This window comes from Ptychodera flava (assembly GCF_041260155.1).
Source record: "Ptychodera flava strain L36383 chromosome 3 unlocalized genomic scaffold, AS_Pfla_20210202 Scaffold_27__1_contigs__length_13241970_pilon, whole genome shotgun sequence".
Classification (NCBI taxonomy): Eukaryota; Metazoa; Hemichordata; class Enteropneusta; family Ptychoderidae; genus Ptychodera; species Ptychodera flava.
In genome coordinates, this window is record NW_027248281.1 from 2,837,574 (window position 1) to 2,859,692 (window position 22,119).

General features: G+C 38.0%; 2 protein-coding genes across 2 annotated transcripts; both read left to right on the plus strand.

The window, feature by feature from the left end:
• Positions 1-1,725: 1,725 nt before the first annotated feature.
• On the plus strand, positions 1,726-18,234 carry LOC139126177 (uncharacterized). The gene is made up of 2 exons (XM_070692226.1): positions 1,726-2,058; positions 14,118-18,234. Exon 2 carries the CDS (start codon positions 14,248-14,250, stop codon positions 18,232-18,234), a length of 3,987 nt encoding a protein of 1,328 aa, XP_070548327.1. The 5' UTR covers positions 1,726-2,058; positions 14,118-14,247.
• Positions 18,235-19,371: 1,137 nt separating this feature from the next.
• On the plus strand, positions 19,372-20,493 carry LOC139126178 (uncharacterized). The gene has a single exon (XM_070692227.1). The coding sequence runs from the start codon at positions 19,372-19,374 to the stop codon at positions 20,491-20,493; it is 1,122 nt and encodes a 373-aa protein (XP_070548328.1).
• The last annotated feature ends 1,626 nt before the right edge of the window (positions 20,494-22,119 follow it).

A 22,119-nucleotide genomic window follows, 5' to 3' on the forward strand; every position in this document is an offset into this window, starting at 1 on the left:
ATATATATATATATATATATATATATATATATATATATATATATATATATATATATATATATATATATATATTATATTTTATATTTTACATACATTTATATTTTAACAGTTATTCTGTGTTTTAATGAAATTGTTTACATGTCAGTTGTAAGATAGGAATTTCAAAGTGTCAATCTTGAAGTTTGAATACAGTAGGGTACGTTTTGAATGAGTTGTGAATGTATTTCACATTTTCTATGCTTAACCAGATGTCCTGAACAGAAATGGGTGTCAATCATTAATATCAAAGAGGAAAGTGCAGTAAATCAAAAATTTTGATGGGTGTTAAGACTTTCCAGCCATCCAATGAAATCTCCTGAGGAGCCATAGAGAGACATTTTCGCTAAATCTGATGTGTGCAGTGTCTGAGATGACCTTTTCTTGTAACATTGAAACCATAAAAGCACAGCTAATAATGACAAAAACTGCCTTTTAACTGTTATTTTGGTCATAAAAAGTATCATTCTACAGAAAACCTGAGACACAAAGGAAAACAGTTGCATTAATGACAACGAAAGATATCTTGTCATTTTTCTATCTCTAAAATAAGTCAATTTATCAAATATATATTGTGAATATTTTTGCATGTTGCTTTCTCATACTGAATTCTCATACAGAGAACAGAAAAGTATCAGGAATTTGTCATGCTTTTCACTTTCACTTAGCAAACATCAAGATATCTCTGGCATATATCTTTGATTTATTACAGTATGGTACCCGAAGGGCGCGGAGAAAAATATGAAACATCCTGATACCTCTGATATATATTTCTTGTATATTAAAGTCATGCACAGGAAGGGCGTGCTGAAAAATGTCTGATATATTAAAGTAATGTGCTCGAAGAGCACGCTGAAAAATATTGAACATACAGATATCTCTGATATATGTATGCCTGATATGTTAAAGTTGGGCGTGCTGAAAGTATGTCTTATTATTAAAGTTACGCGCCCGAAGGGCGTGCCGAAAAATGCAACTGAATGATGAAATTTGTGGCTGACACGATGCATTTTAGGCAATGATGAGCCTGTGTCGAAATTCAAAAACACACTGACCCCCCCCCCCCCATTGGGCATTTCAAAAACATGGTGACCCCCCCATCACCAAAGTCAAAAACAGGGTGACCCCCCCCCCATGAATCCACCGCCGCCCCCCCCCAGGCCGAAGAAACTGACCAGTCCCTTAGTGGTTTTTGTGTTAAAGCTTGCTATTGCCATCATACCATCACAGAGACTCGATAATGGCCGGAAAAAGATCAATAATCTCTGATTTAGAAATCGAATGAATAATAAATCATGATTTCAAATTAAAAGCAGAACGTATGCAAGTTTTTTCATTGCCACACAGTCGTTTGGAGAGCTATTCAGCGCTGGGACTATTCGCCCATACACTCGTCTATGGGGCGAATAGTCCCAGCGCTGAATAGCTCTCCAAACGACTGTGATTGCCAGTTGCTACTCAAGCCTATGCCTACTGCCCCCAACTTTCAAGAAAAAGTGTAATAACTTCAATAGCTGGGTTATTGAACCACTCTTTTAAAGGGTGGGGATTTGGCCGAGCGTGATGTCTTCGCTAGTTGACTGGGTGCAGTACCCGGGTACGTTGTGAGTTGGAATCCGGTCGAGTGTATCTTCTTCGAGCTTCGCCAACTTAGTGTAACTTTTTTAGATATCTTAGGCGGTCCAACAAGAGTTAGTGTAACCTTTGACCTAAAGATGGTGGCCGCCTGCGATCAGCAAGAGTGGTTGTTCAATTAGCGTCCAACAACGTTGAAATTACTAGCAGTTCAATCATGATCCAGGATAGTGTTCCATCGGAGTTGGTTTCTGATGTGAACCGGAACTTTGCACGGAGGTATTTTGATTGACAACCTAACGATAGTATTCTTTTGAGCCTTCGAAGTTCGAAATACACACTGGAATTGTCAACGTACACCAAATTCATTATCAATATCATGGAATTAATAGTTGCCGATCATTTGCAGATACCGCACTGATCAAGGAGTTCCGTGCACCGATTAAGGTGAGTTCTGGAATGTAGAGATTATCGTTGACACCCTGTATAGTTCTATGTAGCCCTGCGTACAGGTCTGTGTGTTCCCGGCGTTATACGGCCTCCACCACAGGCCGTATAACGCCAGGAATTAACACACAGACCTGTACGCAGGGCTAAGATCTATGCTGCCGTTGTTATTGTGCTCATGATGTAAAAGCTCTTTTCTACATCTATGGTGTGCCCATAGTCGCTTAATAATTGTTGCAAGCACGACCCCCCAGGATGTACTTCACTGCCTGTTGTTGTTATGCATGTGGCGAAGGCCTATGCAACCCAGATACAGGGTTACTCGGTAACCGGGGCCTTCACCGTGTCTTCTTGTACTTCCATGGCGTACCTAACCACAAGGGACTGTGGTGTGCCCAGATCTGGACGTCCGTTCCATATGCCCGGGCCCGGATTTTCGGCCTGCAAAATCAAGGGGATCTCATCCACAGTCGCTTGTGAACCGGTACACAACGGCCGCTGTGTGGTATCATATCATAGACCCTGAGAAAAGAGGCTAGGTATCTATTGGACATAAAAATAAATGAAAACAGAAAGCAGTGTTCGCGCTTGCGCTCGCCACACTCGCAAAATGCGAATAAAACTCATTTGGCGAATTTTTTTTTCGAAAGTCATTAGCCACGCTTGCGAATTGACTTTTTCACCCCCAAAATTGTTTGGACACATCGTTGGATCAATAACTCAACTTTGATCGCCTCTGCACTATTACTATACTATAGTATTACTTCTGGGTGCTGGGAGCGACCCAAATACTCCGTTCACCCGAATAGGAATTTATATTTTATAGGGGTGTGCAAATCCACCACCCTGAACTCACGGGCTAGCAGTTTTTACTGCTGGGCAAGTAATTTTTGGTACCTCTACTAACCTGATGGGCTAGCAGCTGAGGAGAGTAGCAAAGTTGATTGGGAGCAAACGACATGTAGAAACGCATTGCCTGCAGCAAAATGAACACAGAGACGGACGTTTCCGAGCCAATGTTACTGACATAAAACAAAGAACGTATGCAATTCTGGGATGAAGAAGTTGAATTTCTAAGAAATTACAGCTTGAATTTAATCTCGGCAAAAAAACAAACAATCCATACAATTTGACATCAAGCTCATACGTAAAAATTCAACTGATGTGGGTCTAGTGATTAAGCCGTAGCAGCACCTAAAAACACAGGCCTTTCAAAGATAAAAATAAACAATATAGCAATGAAATTTGTTGTAGTCATGAGTGAAATTCCTCAAATAAAGAGATCATTCATTTGGACCGTGCTGTGACAGATGAAATCTCTCTTGTCAAGAAAGAAAATAATCGTCCATCGCGACGTTGAGATAGCTGGGCTGGCATAGCAGCTATGTCGGATATGGCATCAAAAAGGAACTAAGTTTGGTTTTACTTGCAGTTCCGACACTTGAACTTCCATTCTCCATTATTTGTCATCCTCTATTGCTTTCTTTCATCAGTACGGTAATCTTATCAAACGTAGTGGGTTTGTAAACATTTGTGATATTTGCTCACCCCTTTCAACAAATAGTCCGCTCATCATGACCGTCCATGCTTTTTAACAACACATGCATGTAGGAGTCAACCACCATCACATTGGACACTGCGATCGCATGACATGCTATTTTGTGTGGGTTTTGTTGTTGTTGCTGTTGTTGTAATTTCATTTATTTCCACAATTTATATTACATGGGTATCAAGGAGCAGAATGCTTCCAATGCATAGGGTTATTGTGTTCACACAGAAATTCACATGGAGTTAGAGACTCAAAAATGATTTGCTCATGAAGTGTGTTTAGAAATGTTCCAGTGACGTCCAACATTGTTTACTTTGAATAACATAGTCACATCAGTCGCACATCTTTGTGTTTTGAGTAAAATATTTGCATGGCTAGTCAATTTTTGCTGTGGCTAAAGTATTTTTGCATGAATTAGCCACACCAGCAGACTGTGGCTAATTTGAAAAAATCCTAGCGTGAACACTGAGAAAGATATTATCATAGGGAGTAAAAACCATTTTGTTTCATCAAAAGTGGGACCTTGTCAAGTATGCTGCCACAGAAGCAACCAGCGGACTTTACCATTATTTTTTAGGGATGGCTGACAGGTGTGAGGAGCTGAATAAGTGCGCCAATGGATGGATGATGGGGCAAGCAGTAGTGTGCCACTGCTAGTGGCAGTAATTGTTACTTTAATGGTAGATCTCTTTTTGGAGGATTGAAGAATGTTATAGGACCATTTGTTTCTTTTTACTTACTTTGAGAATACCACAATTGCTGAAGGCCAAAAGAGTGACCACCCATTGAAAAATTTGTGATATTTTTTCTGAAGATGTGAAAGACATATTCACTCCATGCAAAGTTTATTGACCTGTAATGTCTTTTGCTATTTTGTCACCTCACTTCGCACAACAACCTTTTTAGTCAAGCAGAACCCCCTTTTTGTACAATGTGCATGAACACAAGAAAGTTCTGTAAGATTGATTAAATTAGTACATAGTTGAACTTTATAGGCAAACGTGTTTTCCAACTCGTAGCCATGTGACAGGTACAGGAAAATTGTGGTGTGTGTCAGCATGGTCCCTCCACCGTGGTGTCAGCTACCAGAAAAGTTGTCCATAGTCTCTCTCACCAGTTTCATTTGTCTTAATCACACAGTCTTATTGTCATGAAAATTAGCCACCCTTTCGTTCCTCCCAACCACATAGAATTCCATTAGCATGCCTATTCAGCCCCTCATATCCATCGGCCACACCTAGAAAGTAATGGTACAGTCTGCTAGGCAGTGTACTTGACAAGGTCCGAAGTTGTCTGAGTTGCACTGAAAAGCATAAAAAATGGCATGTATTAATCTACCCCACCCATAGACCTACCAAAAAACTGTTCTGTAGGGTCTGCATACCCACCAATACAATACATAGAATCCCTCCCACTGAAAATGCCCCTATTGTAGTCAAATTATCTATTGTTTTAGACATACAAATGCACATCTCAACTATTTTCAGATGTAGAGATGTGAAATGTGGAATTCAAGTGTATTTTATCAGGGATGTAGACAATTTTAGTGACAGGTGGCAAAAATAAAAGTACAGGCGGTTACAAGAAGTATATGGGTACATAAATTTATGCAAAATTTCCTGATATTTTACTAAATCTAAATTTTCATAGCCGGCAAATTTTAGCTGACAGCCGGTTGTTTTTACCGGCTGCTGTCTACTTTCTCCATGCCTGTTTATGCAGACAAATCTGTGAGTGCGCAAATGTCACAAAAAAACTCATATGTTACCATGGAAATGGTCCATTCAAAATGTCAATCGAATCAAAGCAAATCAAGGAAAGGTGGAATTTACTCAATAATCCATACCATGTCAAGATTCATACCTGCAGATATCCTTTTCCATAAAAATCAATCTTCTTTGTATTTCTGGGCCATGATACAATGTATCTCCAAAGACTTACACTTTTTACATGAAGGAAACACTTTTGTTCTACCAAGGGTGACTAACCACTTTTAACCAAAGGGGTCATCCCTGGAAAGAGCGAGTGAAGTACAGCGTCATTTCAAAAGATATAACAACCTTCAAATCCATGGATGCAGTATGGTAATAAAAACACCAATTAAACATGAGAGGATTTAAGAAAGGAAAATACAACCAAAAAAGTGTCCATTAAAATTTTACATACAATATGTCAAGTTTCAATATCAAACAACATGGCCTACATACATAGTACATGTATATTAGCTGAATATGCCAAGTCCAATCCCAACTGGGACTGAAGGCACTGTGTGTTCTCCAATAAAATATTGTTGGAACCAAACATATTGTACAGTTGAGTTTAATGACAGCATATTTGAGTAAGAAGACTGCCCTCATTGCTCTAGCGGGGATGATAGCACTGTGTACTATTGTGTCTGGCCTTGATAACAACATTTGTATTTGAATGAGGTTAAAATTTATTTTCAGTATTTGAAAAGCCTGTGTTGTCAGTTGTTGACGGTACTTCATTTCTTTGAGTTCACCATGGTAACCTACAGTGCATGTACCGGTACATACAGTGTTTCATCTTGAGAGGGGGATGGGGGGATTCCCCCTCTGTTGACATGTTGGCACCCCTAGCAATTTGTCAAGGGGGACCAGCCCCTTTGAAAAGTTGCCAGTCACACCTTAGTGATACTTGTAAGTAGAACACATGAACTGGTGAAATTCCCCCTAAATTTTCTGGTAAAGGGGGAAAATCCCCCTGATGATGCCATCCTGGAGGAAACTCTGGTACATAGCAGTTCAGTTGTGGTTATGGCTACAGTTGGCTGAAATCCATATATGACTGAAGTTTTCAGTTTGGGCCAATATCTGACTCCTACATCTGTAGACATGTGATAGTCTAAGAAAGATCCCAGTAGTATGACTTCAATCAATGAGAGCATTCAACACAGCGTATCTGTCGGTAACTTTTATTTGGCAATCTTTACATAAAATCTTTCACTACGTAACTTTTAATTCTAAAATTGACAGTCAAATACCAAACAAATGTAACTTCATCAACATCGATTTGACACTTGCTGTAAAATTAGTCAACCTGATATCTTTGACTTTCTTTTTTCTGTTTTCTGGACGATATGATCACTAATCTTGAATTTTTAAGTTAGTCTTGATAAATTGTAATAACTGTTTTCCAATGCAAACTACACATTATTGTTTCCCTCTTCAATCAAACTGTTCCTGTCATGACTTGATATATTTTTTGTTCTTTTTCCAAATTTTGCTGATTTAATGGACAATATTTCTATGATCATTATTAATCATTTCTTAAATTGTTTGTGACCAAAAATTACTTCATGTGTTATCCACTGAGCAATGTTTCTAATTTTTCCTTCAAATGTACAACATGGAGTATGTTTTTCAAGTACCGGTAGTTTGCTTAATCTGTATCAACATGTAACCTAAACAAATTTCCTCCTTGTTCCAACATTCACAGTAACAGGTCTTCCTCATTCTTTGTTCATTCTAAAATATCAATAATTTTACTGATTCAAGAACTGATCTGATCAAATTGACATATATTGCAAACCCGTTCTGTTCTCCTATTTTGATCTATTACCTCATTTTTCCCAAATTTCAGTTCCATGCAGTGATATTGGAGAAATCCGTAAACAATAAACAGACAGTACGTATACATGTACTGTAGGTCAAAGTGGAACTGTCATCTTGTGAATCAGAATAGTGTAACTTGATTCAAAAAGCTCTTCAAGCATTTCAGAATGACATGCTTCATTTTGAATTTTCCATCTGAGCTTAAATCATTCCTCCAAAATTTTTGTTGTTTAACAATATTCAATAGCCCTGTCACTGGCAATGTTTTTCCAGGTTTCTCTCACAAGAGGGGAATGAAAATTAAAATTAAGTTGGGATTTGCTTGTACATTTGTAATTGAGGTGGACTTGTCTACAATAAATTATGTAAATATATATGCAGATTCAAATTTTTAATTTTCATGCATTTGTAAATTAAGGTTATAGCATTAATCAAATATCAAATAAAACAAACTCCTTTTTCTTTCATTTTTTCATCCAGTAAATGTTGACTAAATTAGAAACCAACATCATTCACATGTCATTCATTCAAGTTCAAGTGCAATATTGTAATCTAGAGGCAAACTCTCATTGATAATCTTTCAGCTTTTATGACACCCTTCTTTTAGATGTACAATGTAGGAGGCTGGTATCACTATAATGTGGCTACTTTACAGATCCTCCATCAATTCAAATCAAGTGTGTTACATGTACATGTATGTTGCATCATAATATGTAACCATGGTATGGAATGCCACTATAAATAATAGAGCAGCAATATGTCATACTTTTGTGTTTGATTTAATTACAAATTAATGAAAAAGGTGGGGAATTTTGTCATGACGCACTCACTCATGGAGAAAACACTGCATGACTTACGATTATTAGATTTGTTTTGTATACTTTAAATTACACAGTTTAATGGAGACAGTGTTGTAGGCCATGTACATACTCTGACACAAGAACCACATCATTTGCAAACCTCATACATGTCATAGGTCTACCACAAACATTACAGGATTATGATTGCCAAATATCCGTGGAAGGCTGTGTAGCGATGTGTTAAATAAAGCTAGTGATATGCGGTACACAATCACCAGAGGATTCCAATCATGGCATACCACTTACATGTACAATACCGGCACAAGTCTTGATCTTCAACTAATTTGTCAAAAATAATATTCAAAAGTCACTGTGACACATTGCATCATGTTCCTTCGTTACATGTACATACTGACTACCTTCATCATTCTTAATATAATTCAAAAATATTCCTATTTTTGTCCAGAATTCATAAACACGGTGACCCTTGTAAAACATAATTAACATCTAAGTGCAGTTGCTGCTAAATAGCGGTAATGGTTTGTATTCATAATGACTTACATGTATGAAATTGAAATCTTGTTGTGCCAATGATCACCTGGTACAATAACCTTTGTGTGAGGTTAACTAACTTTGTAACAATTTTACTTCTAGTCCAAGCCAGAATTCACGTGTCAATAATAACAGTGCAATTCACACATGTACAAGCTGAGTTGGCAATCTGAATACTGTAAGTGTTTTTGTTAAGGCCGGTACCCCGGTAAATGTTACCGGGGTTCCCCTGTCATTTTACCATGGGTTCCCCTTGGTATATCAATGCAATCAGATTGAGGGACAGCAGCAATGTTACCGGGGTTCCCAAATAATTTACCGATATTCCCAAACCTTAGCAAAAACACTGACTGTATACATATACCGGTACATGTAGCTCAACAGGATATCTAGGGGAGTAGTTGAAGTAAAACATGAAGTGAAAATTTCAAAATCATCAAAGGTTACAGCTGTTGGCTGTTGGTTTCAAGATTAATCATCAAGGTTAGCAATTATCCCACCAGGACTATAACTTGTCCACATGCTGAGTCAGTATAGAGCAGTAATGAGCCAAACCTACATGTACAAGTATTTTCATCGACCACATACCGGTAGATTTAAAAACTGCGCCCTCAACGTTCAATTGTGTAATGATTATTGTCTCACCTACAGTAGATGATGTTAATATCCTGGATGACATTCTTACAAGCTCTGTTACCTGGGATGAAAATCTTGTAAGACAGATCCTGTCTAGAGTACGTGATGCAAATTAAACGGCCAAATCAACCACTGTAAGTGTTATTTTGGCTTCTTGTCACTACAATTTGTTGGTCATGGCATACACTTGCACATGTTTCGGTAGATAGAGGATTGCTAACCGCCATGTCTGATAAAACACAGGCAATAGTCAAGGCAAAATGTCCCGAGACTTTGACAGAAGTAAAGTCATTTCCAGGTTTGACGGGCTATTACAGGAAATCTGTGCCAAATTTTGCCACAATCTGACTTGGCATGCAAGGGTCAACCAAAGACAGTACAGTGGAGTGAGTTACAAGAAAGAACTTTTCAGGGTTTGAAACATATGTTAAGCAGGGAGCCAGGATTAAGACTCCCAGAATTCAGTAAACCATTTATTAAAAACTGATGCCTCTAGTGTACATGTAGCTCTGGGTGGAGCCTTGTTCCAATCTCATCCAGATGGGAAATTTCCAGCAGCTAGTAGAAAATTACTACCAAGAGAAATGCTTACAGGCAACACTGAAAAAAACAAAAACATTTTCTTTATTACATGTACATGTATGGTACTTTTCCAATCTGAGAAAAGCAGTAATTATTGTGAAGATATTACAATTTAAGTGCTTACTAAGCATAACCTTGACAAATGGTCAAACACATTTTAGTTAGAAAAATCTTGAATTACCCAAGAGGTCAAGTTGTTTTAATTATGGATGACAGGTGGTTGTACTCAGTGATGATAATATTATACCCATGACAGCCTGGGTATTTGTACTCTATCGACTTTGTGCACCTTGTATCATCATCTGTTGATTGTGCACATGGTGTTTGACGTATAAAAGTCAGTATTCCTTAATTTAGGCACCCACACCTATCTACTCTATCTGAAGGATCACCTTGCCCTCTCAGCCTTGCAAAGTAGCAAAGAACACTGTATTTTAACCAGCCAGCTTTCACACATACATTATAAACCAGACACTGACACTACAAGTGGTGCAACACACCAGCCAGTTGTACCGGTATGTGCATGCATCAAGCTTTCCACAGCTACATCAGTACTGGCTACATGTATTGGGCTCTACTTAGACTTCAGTCTACAAGCAAGTCTCCTCTGTACATGTAGCTGCAAACTTGTCTGCAGTGAGTTAGTCGGTAATTTTTGGTTTTTGCGACCTCGCTCACCAGTACAGCACTACAAAGCTACATTGTAAAGGCCCTATTGATGAACATGGGCATCCATGTTTCTTGGAGCCCCCATTATTGAAAGTTGGTAATGGTAAATGTAGCTCCGGGAAATGCTTATGAAACGCGATCGACATGTTTGAACAAATACCAAACCCCATAAATGACAAGATTAGTGTAGTATAGTGTTTAGTCTTCAGTGATAAATCGGTACAACCAACTGCAGTAAATATATGGGATTTCACACCCAAATGCCGCAACATGTGTGTTACGCTTATTTTGAATTCTCCTGGGCCTTCGGCATTGTAGTTCTACTGGTGAGCCAGGTCGTAAAAACAAAAATAATCGACTGCCTCACTGTAGAGCTACAATTTTGCAGCTACATAGTAGTCTCCTCTGCTATGGTACTTGCCGCTATCTCTGAAACTCCAAGACGAAAAGATTAGGCACTTTTGAATAGCTCTGTGTTGTGAGTTCACGCTTGTCATCACTGAGTCGCAAATTGTTTTAGCTATTTTTGTGTGTAGTTCAACCTCTATACATGTACTTCAAGATTTTTTGCAATTTTATTTACTTAATATTATAGGCCTTTTGACCGATTCAAATATAACCTAGGCATATGTTGTGTGTGTCTGTGTTTCTCTATACTCTCTGACCCTTCCCACACCTTTTCAGCCAGTCTGAAATTATGTTACAGAGCTATTGACCATCTTGTGACAGGTGTTAAACTGTTTGACAATAGTATGTTGTAGTGGGTTGAGTCAGTAAAAGTCATGTTTACATTATTTCCATTTTCAGTGACCTTTAAATGTTCAAACAACAAAGTGGATATGCTATGCCTGTAGTTACAACCAAGTTGAACTTGTACAGTAGCAATTGACATGTAAACTTGGCAGGATAAGGGCACATCATGCACATTATTTCCATTGATTTAAAATAAAGGTTTATATGCAAAGTGTGTCTGAGATAGCTATCCATAAAGAACAATCTCCTATCATTAAATCAGCAAGACGAGTGATAGTGAACCTTAACTTGACACATTTGAAATTCATGTTAAAAACACTGAATCTCCAGACAACCAGTCAGGCATGGTGAAAGCAGCTGTATTTTTGGTAAATAATAGAGAAGCACTGAAATGATTTTACAATCTGTCTGGCAGGGAAAATACTAAAATGCAAATTACACTTTTCATATTCACTGTAGAGAGTGTATGCTTATGAATTATTGAAATTATTACACAAGTAATGGCAGTAGAGTTATTTTACTGGTACTAACAATAACATGTAAAGTCTAGTAGATATATGTGATCTGTTGCATAACAGTACCTGTCATGATAATCTGGAATGACTGTTGCATGGAGACAAAGGTTCATTCATAAACGTTCATGTGTGGCTTGCATAAATAGAAAGTTGTCAAGGCTAGACTTTTTTCAGGACATGATTAGCTGTGAAGTGTTGTTATTACATGAATAACAAGTTTTGTTGTTGCATACCCTCAACACCATTGCTCAGTGGAGCAGGGTACATAGTGTAAGCTCATACTGCTTCTCATTGTTTGACTCTGTTATTTAATGCATGCAATGAAACAACTTTGCTGCCCCACTGAGGAAAAGGTTCTACTAGGGGCAAATCTCAAATGTATGCACCACTGATATTGGTCGAGTTTGGATAACAAATCAGAAAAATTGGAAGCAAATGGTCCATGAATTAATGATAGAGCCCCCTCAGTAGTCAGCACTTGCTGCATGTATGTAGGTAGAGTGAAAGTTTGGTTTTAATAATGCACAATGAGAAACACAAAGTGATATTTCTTGGTGCTCAGTCAATTAGGAGTTAATAATCTAAGTGATAATCTAAGTGATCATATAGCTCTCCAAACCCTCAAACACCTTGGTGGTTTGCATAGAGTTCACAAAAATAGATGTCTGTACATCGACATGTACATGAGTGGCTCTGTTATCTTGATAAAGGTCAACTCTGATTAGAATTAATACTTAGTTTCTTATAATGAAGGTTTTTTTCTTTGTCCATACTTGGTATTGACTTTTTGACCTTTAAACTCTTAAAAGGTAAAAATTGAATGACCACGTTGAGTTGTATTTCCTCTCTGGTTGCTACATTTATATCTCTGTGCGGGCAGATAAATCATGAACTGTGATAGTGAGATGTATATGCCATGAATCAGAAGACTAATCCTACGTAGAGTAAATATCAACAAAGTACAGTTTTAAACATCAATAATGCATTTTGTCACAATTTATTCCATATACAATCTCACTGACATGCTCTTTGCAATATCAATCACATTTCTGAACAGCGCCCTCTTGAGACTACAAAAGAAGTAATTTTCAATTCCCATTGCACCTTGTGAAGTAGTAATGTCCAAAAGGCATTGATCAATGTTTTTAAAGCCTACACGCTGTATCTTTTTTAAATATTACATAAACAAATAAATACAATCTAGTCCTTTGAGAGATGTTTAGATTCCCATTATCAAGCCGTACTGTCTTTGAAAATATCACTACAATCAATCAATCAATCTTTTATTACTCAACACACACTGACAGAGAGTGTGGTATATGGTACATTTCAGATGAAAGAACAACATGTCCAAAACTGAACACCATCAAATGGATATTAAAATCCAAGTAAATTGAATTGAAGTACACATATAACTCTAACTGTACAAGTATTTTAGTAATTGGTGATGGATTTGGTCAATTAAACTCAGATGCTTACACATGTATTTGCAACAGTTGTATTTGAGTTTCAACTGAAAATTAATTAATTTTTACAATCCAAGTGATGCAATTATCACCAATGTTTGAAAACATTTAGAGGCCTCACTACGGTAAGCATTCATACATAAGATACATTTGATTTCACACCATCTCATCAAAGAAAAAAACGTACAGGTAATGGGGCTTTAATATATTTCGAGTATGAAGTCACTTGCAAATGACTCATCTGTTGATAGAAAAAACACTGCAAGGCACTGGGCAATCCTCAGTTTTCATTATTTCTTCTGTAATCATGATGCCTTTGTGAGACCTGAAAACTATTAACTGATAATCACTTTAGTGAATCTGGTTGTTAAAAGGGTAAATAAATAAATAATAAACAAATTAAATAATAAATAGACAAGTAAACAATGAGTTTGAGGTACAGATTTACAGCTTTAACAAATTAGTCTGTATTACATTTATTTATTATTTAAGTGTTTATATTTTAGTTTATCTTTATCAGAATTTGGAATTCACAAGGAGTCAGTTTAGATAACAAGTTGCAAATTGCTTAAGGTAGTATGCGCCTCCAAAGTGAAAGACTTAAACTTTTGCGCAGACTTTCCTTAATTAATTTTTCAACCATTCACTTTCTAAATCAAGAATAAAATAGGGGTTCACCATGTAAAGTTTTGTACTAAAGAAACAAATAACCCTGGATTTACCAATATTTAAAATTCAAAATGGCCACCATCCCTGTGTTGACTATATTGCGAAAAAAAAAAATTTCAAATTTCGAAAAACTAAGCTGGTCAAAAGTATTTTTTCACCACACGTGGTATATCAGAAAAGAATTGTTACAGTAAAAGTTTGAGAATCCTGATATCTGTCCCCAAGGTGCATTGTACCTTAAACAGCGTATTGTTAATGTTTGTAATTTATTCTCCTGTGTTTTTCTTTCACAGATATTTGTCGGTCCAAAGATGATGTGGAAAACAAGTGGTTGTCTGACTGATTGATTGGAGAGACTATTCATGTGAAACGTGTACATTGCTGGCATCGCTACATGTATATTGGTTTACTGACTTTGGAGACATGTCAATAATCCCAATGGAAGTCAGTTACAGACACAAAGAAACCAGCATGCCTGCAGATCCAGATGTTGTTATCATCTCTCCAGATGCAACAGGAAAACAGCATTGTGGGAATGAAGTGGAGAGACAGCTTAGTGTGAGTCATCATGATCAGTGTGGTGAAACTGTTGAAATCAATGACAATAGTGTGTCAAATAAACACATGATGAAAGTTTTCCCAGTTCACAAACTGGAAACTCAGACAAACACAGCTGTGGAAAAAACGAATTTCCATCAAACGAATTCAAATCAGGCAAGCAATAAGAAAGATGCATCTTCATCACATGATTTGGACTCAGTCAATGAACATACAGGTAGTTTGTACAAGAATGCAGAGTTAGACAAAACAGTCATTGGAAGTGACTCCCAATGTGGGAATGACAATAGACAGAACAGATCAATGGAAGGCAGAATGGACATAGCTGTGAATGCTAACACTGCAGACCATATTGCTGGTCATAATCCTGTGACCTGTGATAATTTGCAAAGTGGAAAAGATCAAAGTCATCAGGAACCATACGATACTAGACAACAAATCAATCAGGTCCTTTTAAAGTACAAGACAATTCTGCCAAGTGTGCCAGTGTCAGCATCGCAAAATGAGGCAGTTTTCACAAGTACAAATAGAAAGAGGAAAGTCCCTCCATATTTGCAAAGACCTTTCAAGAGAAGACTGCATGAAGAAGCAATTACGCGTCTGTCAGACACCCTGGATAACTCCAGAACACTAACAATGGTTTCATCACCACAGACTCAAAGCACGATAGCAAATGTGTACAATATACAAAACCCAATGTACATGTCAACTGGCAATGCACTGCCAAGCCAGTGCAATCTGACAAATACTGTACCGTTACCTGCTGCAAGCAAGCCAGCAATACTGCAGTTCCCCATGATGACATCAATGATATCCGCAGGACAAGATGCAATTTCATCTGTCAACAGTACAGCAGCAGTATCCATGACTACATGTAGCAATTCCTTGGTTAACACTGCCATGGTTCTTCCAATAAACAAATTTCAATACATGCATCCAAGAAATGTTATAGCTCCAGTACAAACACTGGGGACAACAGTCTCCGTCCCAAACCAATCTTCAGGAAACCTGTCACCTTCAACCAATGCCCAAATGATCAAAGTAGTAAAAGTAGTGGGCAATCAAATTATACCAGAAGTACCAACCGGAATACAAAGTCAATCCATGCCGCGCCATGCAATAGTCACTACATGTACATACACATCTCCTAATATTGTGAATACACCCACAACTGCAGCAAATTTGATGACCACATCAGCAAGTACCAGTTACAATATCATCATGAGTGGATCTAAAACTACTGAAGGACTTAACAATAGCACTAATGCAAAGATGATGACATACCAAAGCCCAGTAACTCCTATCACTGTCGACCACGCTCATCATATGGCATCCACAATCATTGACAGTAGCATTGTGAAAACTCTGAGCACCAACACATCAATGGCGATTACAGTTACCGACTCAAACACAGTGTCAGTGTCCAATAAATGCAAAGACATGGTCATATGCAGGGAAGATAATAATGTGAGTGATAAACCGAGTGCTGTGAATGTATTGACATGTGCATCTACCAAGACAGCAACCATCTCTCAGCCATCGATGAATCCCTTATCCTGTAGAGAAACATCACTACCCAACACAGTCACATGCGCAGTAGAAGAGTCACTAAAGGCTGAGAGTTTCATCGACAAGTCATCTCCGGATCTATGTAAACTGGATTCATTTGATCCACCAAGTTGTGCAAATTCAAACCAAACTTCAATTCCGAATTCCAATCTGTCTCCATCTCTCCCTCGTTTGAAATTTGCTGAGCAGGGTGCAAAACAAGTACAACAACGCCTGAGAAAACTACTTGCTTTGCAGAAACAGCCTGAAAGCTGGAAAGAGGACGTTGATTCATTAAAAGGTATTGATTCAACATTATCAGTGACATCTTCAGATTCTGCTTGTAGTGTTTCAACAAGTACAGTCAAACCACAAATGAACAACAGTGTTTCAAATGATGTAATCCATTCACCAATGAACAATGATGTTTCATCAAGTTGGATTCACCCTTCAGACAATAAAAATGATTCAGTGAGTGCAATCCATCTTGCAATGAAAGATGGTGTAACAACAGTCCATCCAACAATAGGCAATGTACAACTTCGCTTTAGAAAATTTCCTGTCCAACGGATACATGTAAAGTCTGTAATTCAGAAGAATGAAGTTGATGCACAGAAAGGTGCTTGTGCAGCCTTACCAATGACAGCATCAGATTCTGCATGTAGTGTTGTCACAGGTAAAGTGGATCCACCAATGAGCAATAGTGTGTCATCAAGTGCAATCCATCAACCAATGAAAGATGGTGTTACAACAGGTGCAGTCCATCCAATAATGGACAATGTACAACAGCGCTGTAGAAAACTTCTTGCCGAACGGATACATGTACGGTCTCAAATGCAGAAAAATGAAGTCGATGTACGGAAAGGTAGTTGTGCAGCGTTACCAGTGACATCATCAGATTATGTATGTAGTTTTTCTACAAGTATAGTTGATTCACCAATTAGCAACAGTTTTTCATCAAGTGCAATCCATCCACCAATGAAGAAAGTAAAAACAGCGTTACCAGTGACATCATCAGATTCTGCATGTAGTGTTGTCACAGGTACAGTGGATCCACCAATGAGCAATAGTGTGTCATCAAGTGCAATCCATCAACCAATGAACATTGTGAAAACAACAACAGTAGTATCCACCATGACTCCTATTATGACAACTCATAGTCTGAGAAAGTCCACTGCCAGTGATGTACAGCTCTCTCCAAATACTACCATGGAGAAAGCAAAAACAACAAACAAAGTGATGCCAAAGATTTCTCCAAAGACCAGCTCTCATCTTGGAAATACAGGAATGAGATGCATTGACCCAATGGTGTCTGGTCAGACCATCCAGAATGTTGTCACTGGAATGAAGACAACTGTCAATCCGATGACATTCCAGGGTGCCAATGGACCATTCCAGGTTATTCAGATCAATCCCACATTGAATGTTTTCAGCCAAGCTATACCATCAGGAATTACAAATCAGTTGATTCAGACTTCCAGTGCAGGGAATCCAGCCCCTGTGTTAGTGCCATTGTCACAAGTTATTGCAGCCATGACAGGCAAAGTGTCACAATGTGATAACTGTGTTCTCAACCAGCCTGTCAATACGACCGTACAAACACCGCACTTAGGAAATATTTGCACTCCAAGTCTTCAAATACCTGTGGGTTATGCAAATGTAAACATGAATGCAATTATACAACCAATCGTAGTGAGTAACACAGCACCAACAGTTTTGAACACTGGCATTCCATCAAGTTCAATTACCAGACTTGCACACACATCCAATACTGCGGTGCAACTCAGTGTTACAGACAGTGTGATATACACACATTCATCAAACATAGCTGTGCAATCAACTACCATGAACACTGGTAGTTACATTGTCCTAAACACTGGCATGCAACCCAATACAACACCCAGCAGTACACATTCAAACTCGTTGATCACACCCATACAACCTAACACAACACCCAACAGTACACATTCAAACTCATTGATCATACCAATGCAGCCAAATACAACACCCACCAGTATACATTCAAACTTGTTGATCACACCCATGCAACCCAATACAAAACCCAGCAGTACACATTCAAACTCATTGATCACACCCATGCACCCCTATACAACACCCAACAGTACACATTCAAACTCATTGATCATACCAATGCAGCCCAATACAACACCCAGCAGTACACATTCAAACTTGTTGATCACACCCATGCAACCCAATACAACACCCAGCAGTATACATTCAAACTCATTGATCACCCCCATGCAACCCAATACAACACCCAGCAGTATACATTCAAACTCTTGATCACACCATCAACCCATGCAACCCAATACAACACCCAGCAGTACACATTCAAACTTATTGATCACACCCATGCAACCCAATACAACACCCAGCAGTATACATTCAAACTCATTGATCACCCCCATGCAACCTAACATAACACCCAGCAGTATACATTCAAACTCATTGATCACACCCATGCAACCCAATACAACACCCAGCAGTATACATTCAAACTCATTGATCACACCCATGCAACCCAATACAACACCCAGCAGTACACATTCAAACTTATTGATCACACCCATGCAACCCAATACAACACCCAGCAGTATACATTCAAACTCATTGATCACCCCCATGCAACCTAACATAACACCCAGCAGTATACATTCAAACTCATTGATCACACCCATGCAACCCAATACAACACCCAGCAGTATACATTCAAACTCATTGATCACACCCATACAACCCAATACAACACCCAGCAGTATACATTCAAACTCATTGATCACACCCATCCAACCCAATACAACACCCAGCAGTATACATTCAAACTCATTGATCACACCCATGCAACCCAATACAACACCCAGCAGTATACATTCAAACTCATTGATCACACCCATGCAACCTAACATAACACCCAGCAGTATACATTCAAACTCATTGATCACACCCATACAACCCAATACAACACCCAGCAGTATACATTCAAACTCATTGATCACACCCATCCAACCCAATACAACACCCAGCAGTATACATTCAATCTCATTGATCACACCAATGCAACCCAATACAACACCCAGCAGTATACATTCAAACTCATTGATCACACCCATGCAACCCAATACAACACCCAGCAGTATACATTCAAACTCATTGATCACACCCATGCAACCCAATACAACACCCAGCAGTATACATTCAAACTCATTGATCACACCCATGCAACCCAATACAACACCCAGCAGTACACATTCAAACTCATTGATCACACCCATCCAACCCAATACAACACCCAGCAGTATACATTCAAGCTCATTGATCATACCAATGCAACCCAATAAAACACCCATCAGTACACATTCAAACTCTTTTAACATTCTCACTCAATCCAATACAAATAACAGCATTATGCAGCCTACAAAAATGACCAACATTACATGCACACAATCATCAAATTCAAGGACACAATGCAGTGTTGTCAATAATGCAAATCAAAGAGTTTTAAACACCAATGCAGTGACCAACACTACACTCACAACGCCATTCAGCATAACACCTAACATAGTAACTGGTAGTATATACTCACAACCATCATACCAAGCTGTGCAACCCAACACAATGATGCTGAAGACTTACACACAATCATCCAACATGGTGCAGAGGAGCCAAGACACAGAGTTGTCCGTCACAGCCATGGAATGCAATGCAGTGAATTGTTCAACACAGAAACTGACCAGTACTAGCACACTGACCAACACGATGACAGCCAGTACACACATGCCATGCACTTTCAATGCTACTGTTCAGCCCAACACAGTGACTTGCAATACACCAACAGTCTTGAACACCAGCCAACAGCCACAGGCAATGACCAGCCATACAAGTAGACAGTCATCCAACACAGCCATGAAAATTAATGCTACAGACAGCTCCGCTGACACTGTTTTAAAGAATGTAGAAGTACAATCCACAGAAATCTACAGCATTATGCAAAAGATTGCAATGGAGTATGCCTTAGACCCATCAGAGTCTGATCAAATCCAAACAGCTACATTACCTACAAGCAATCCCTTTAATGACTCCATCTACCCAACCACAACACCCAAAGCAATGAGTATAAGTTCTGCTATGCCCACTTTATCAACAAATACACCAGTGCAATCCACATCAGTGAATAACATCATACAAACATCATCACCAAGCAGCAGTCAAGACAGGTTAGATGGTCAAAATCAAATTAAAGTTGAAGCCTGGACAGATAACAAAGATTTGGTTGACCTTCGTGAAAATCCAAACCCACAGATCCAGAATAACAATTGGGTGGTCGTCAATGTTGGAGGTGAAAACATCGTTGTAAATGAGAAAGATGAAGAATTTCCAAAGTCATGTGATGTGATTGAACAAGCCGTGAAATCAGCATTAAACAAGGATGGGACTTTTGAGACATCCATCAAAACAGAGGTTACCATGACAACAGAGTCTTCAGGAGAATCCGAAATGATTGCACCACTGAGCTCAATCAAAATAAAATCAGAACCTGATTGAAGACAGAATTTGCAAAAGAAATTAATTTTATGGAGAATATTTTTTGAATCCTGGTTAAATGACAATTATGACAGGAATTTGTAATGCTCCAGAAAAGTTAATGCATGTGACTCAAACGACAAAATTATAATCTCTTTACATCATTATTGGTATTGCAAAAAGGCGATCCAAGATACACTGTGGTGAAAAATACCAGTATGATTTGATATGTGTCAAATCTAGGTACCTTAACTTAAAATATGCCACAGGGTACAAGACTAGGGATTTCATTTTACAGAACTTTTGCTGCTTTCGAAAAATATTTTAGAAATTCTAAAATATTCAGCAACTATTTGAGGTGGCTATAAAGTGATTGTCTCCCTGCTATCATTTGGTTCCTATTTTCTGTTTTGATGCAGAGTTAGTTTTCTTGTTATTTTACTACATAATACCTCATGAAAACTCTTTAGTGTTTGTTTCTATTCAATGATCTGTACCTGAGTAACTAGACATTTAGTTTTATAAAACTCTCAGGGACTTACATTGTAGCATGTTTTGAAAAAAGAGTTGATAATTTACTCACGTCCAAGCTAAAATGTTTCATTGACCTTCCATGTTAGTGCTGTGATGTCATTTATTGTAGAATGAACATATCTTTTTATTATACCAACAAACATTGAATGGTTGATGAAAAGATTTATTGTCTGGAAGAATGAAATTCCTCAGATTTCACACAAAAAGTTAAGCATTTATTTCACAGTATATTAGACAATATTTGTGGTAAATTTATACCACGGTTTATCCATTAGGTATGAACTTTGACCCTAGACCATCAAAGGAGATATACATTGTTTTTCTGTTCCAATTCCTACTGTTGCAAACAGTTAACCATTTGACATGTTACATATCAATCAGATATTGTTATCAAACCCTTCTGAACTGCCATGACAACAGTGTCGGTGAAAATATGGATCCATGCAGTGTAAACAGGTAGACTCTCGGAACCCCTGGTTTGCTTTGCAGCTGATAATTTTTACCCAACACTGATGTGCCCTCAACGGTCTGACCACTGGTTTGGTTCACAGGGAATCTGCAGTAAAATCAGTTTACTGAGTTTGGCCTTTGTACCATGCTTAAAACATCTGCCTTTGAGATGAAGTATAGGCTGCTTTGTGTTGCAAATGATGTGCTGGACTGCATTCAGGTTACATTCTTGTATTAAAATTGCATTTTTTTACGTTTGCATATTTTGCTACTGTTGTATTGTACAGTTTGAGAAACCAAGAAATTTTGCCTCTCAAAAAAACTATTCAATTTTTTCATTGTTGAAATTTATTGTATAGTATATCTCATCATCTGACAAAAGTTTTGAAAGCATTTTTCAATTTTATACAAGTTTATTGTTTATTATTCATCTTCCTAAATTATTAAAGTCTTGGCCTTTCCAACACAACTCAGTATGTACAATACAGTATTAATTATTGATGGATGAATTTGTCTGATCTAGACTTGGTTCAAGTCAGTGTGTAATTAATTCATTTAGGTAATTTTCTGTGGATTGATGTTACCTTTAACATGAAATGTTTTGACTAAAATTCCGCAGTACAGACCTACATTCTCCATATTTGTGAGAGGTGAACTGTCTAG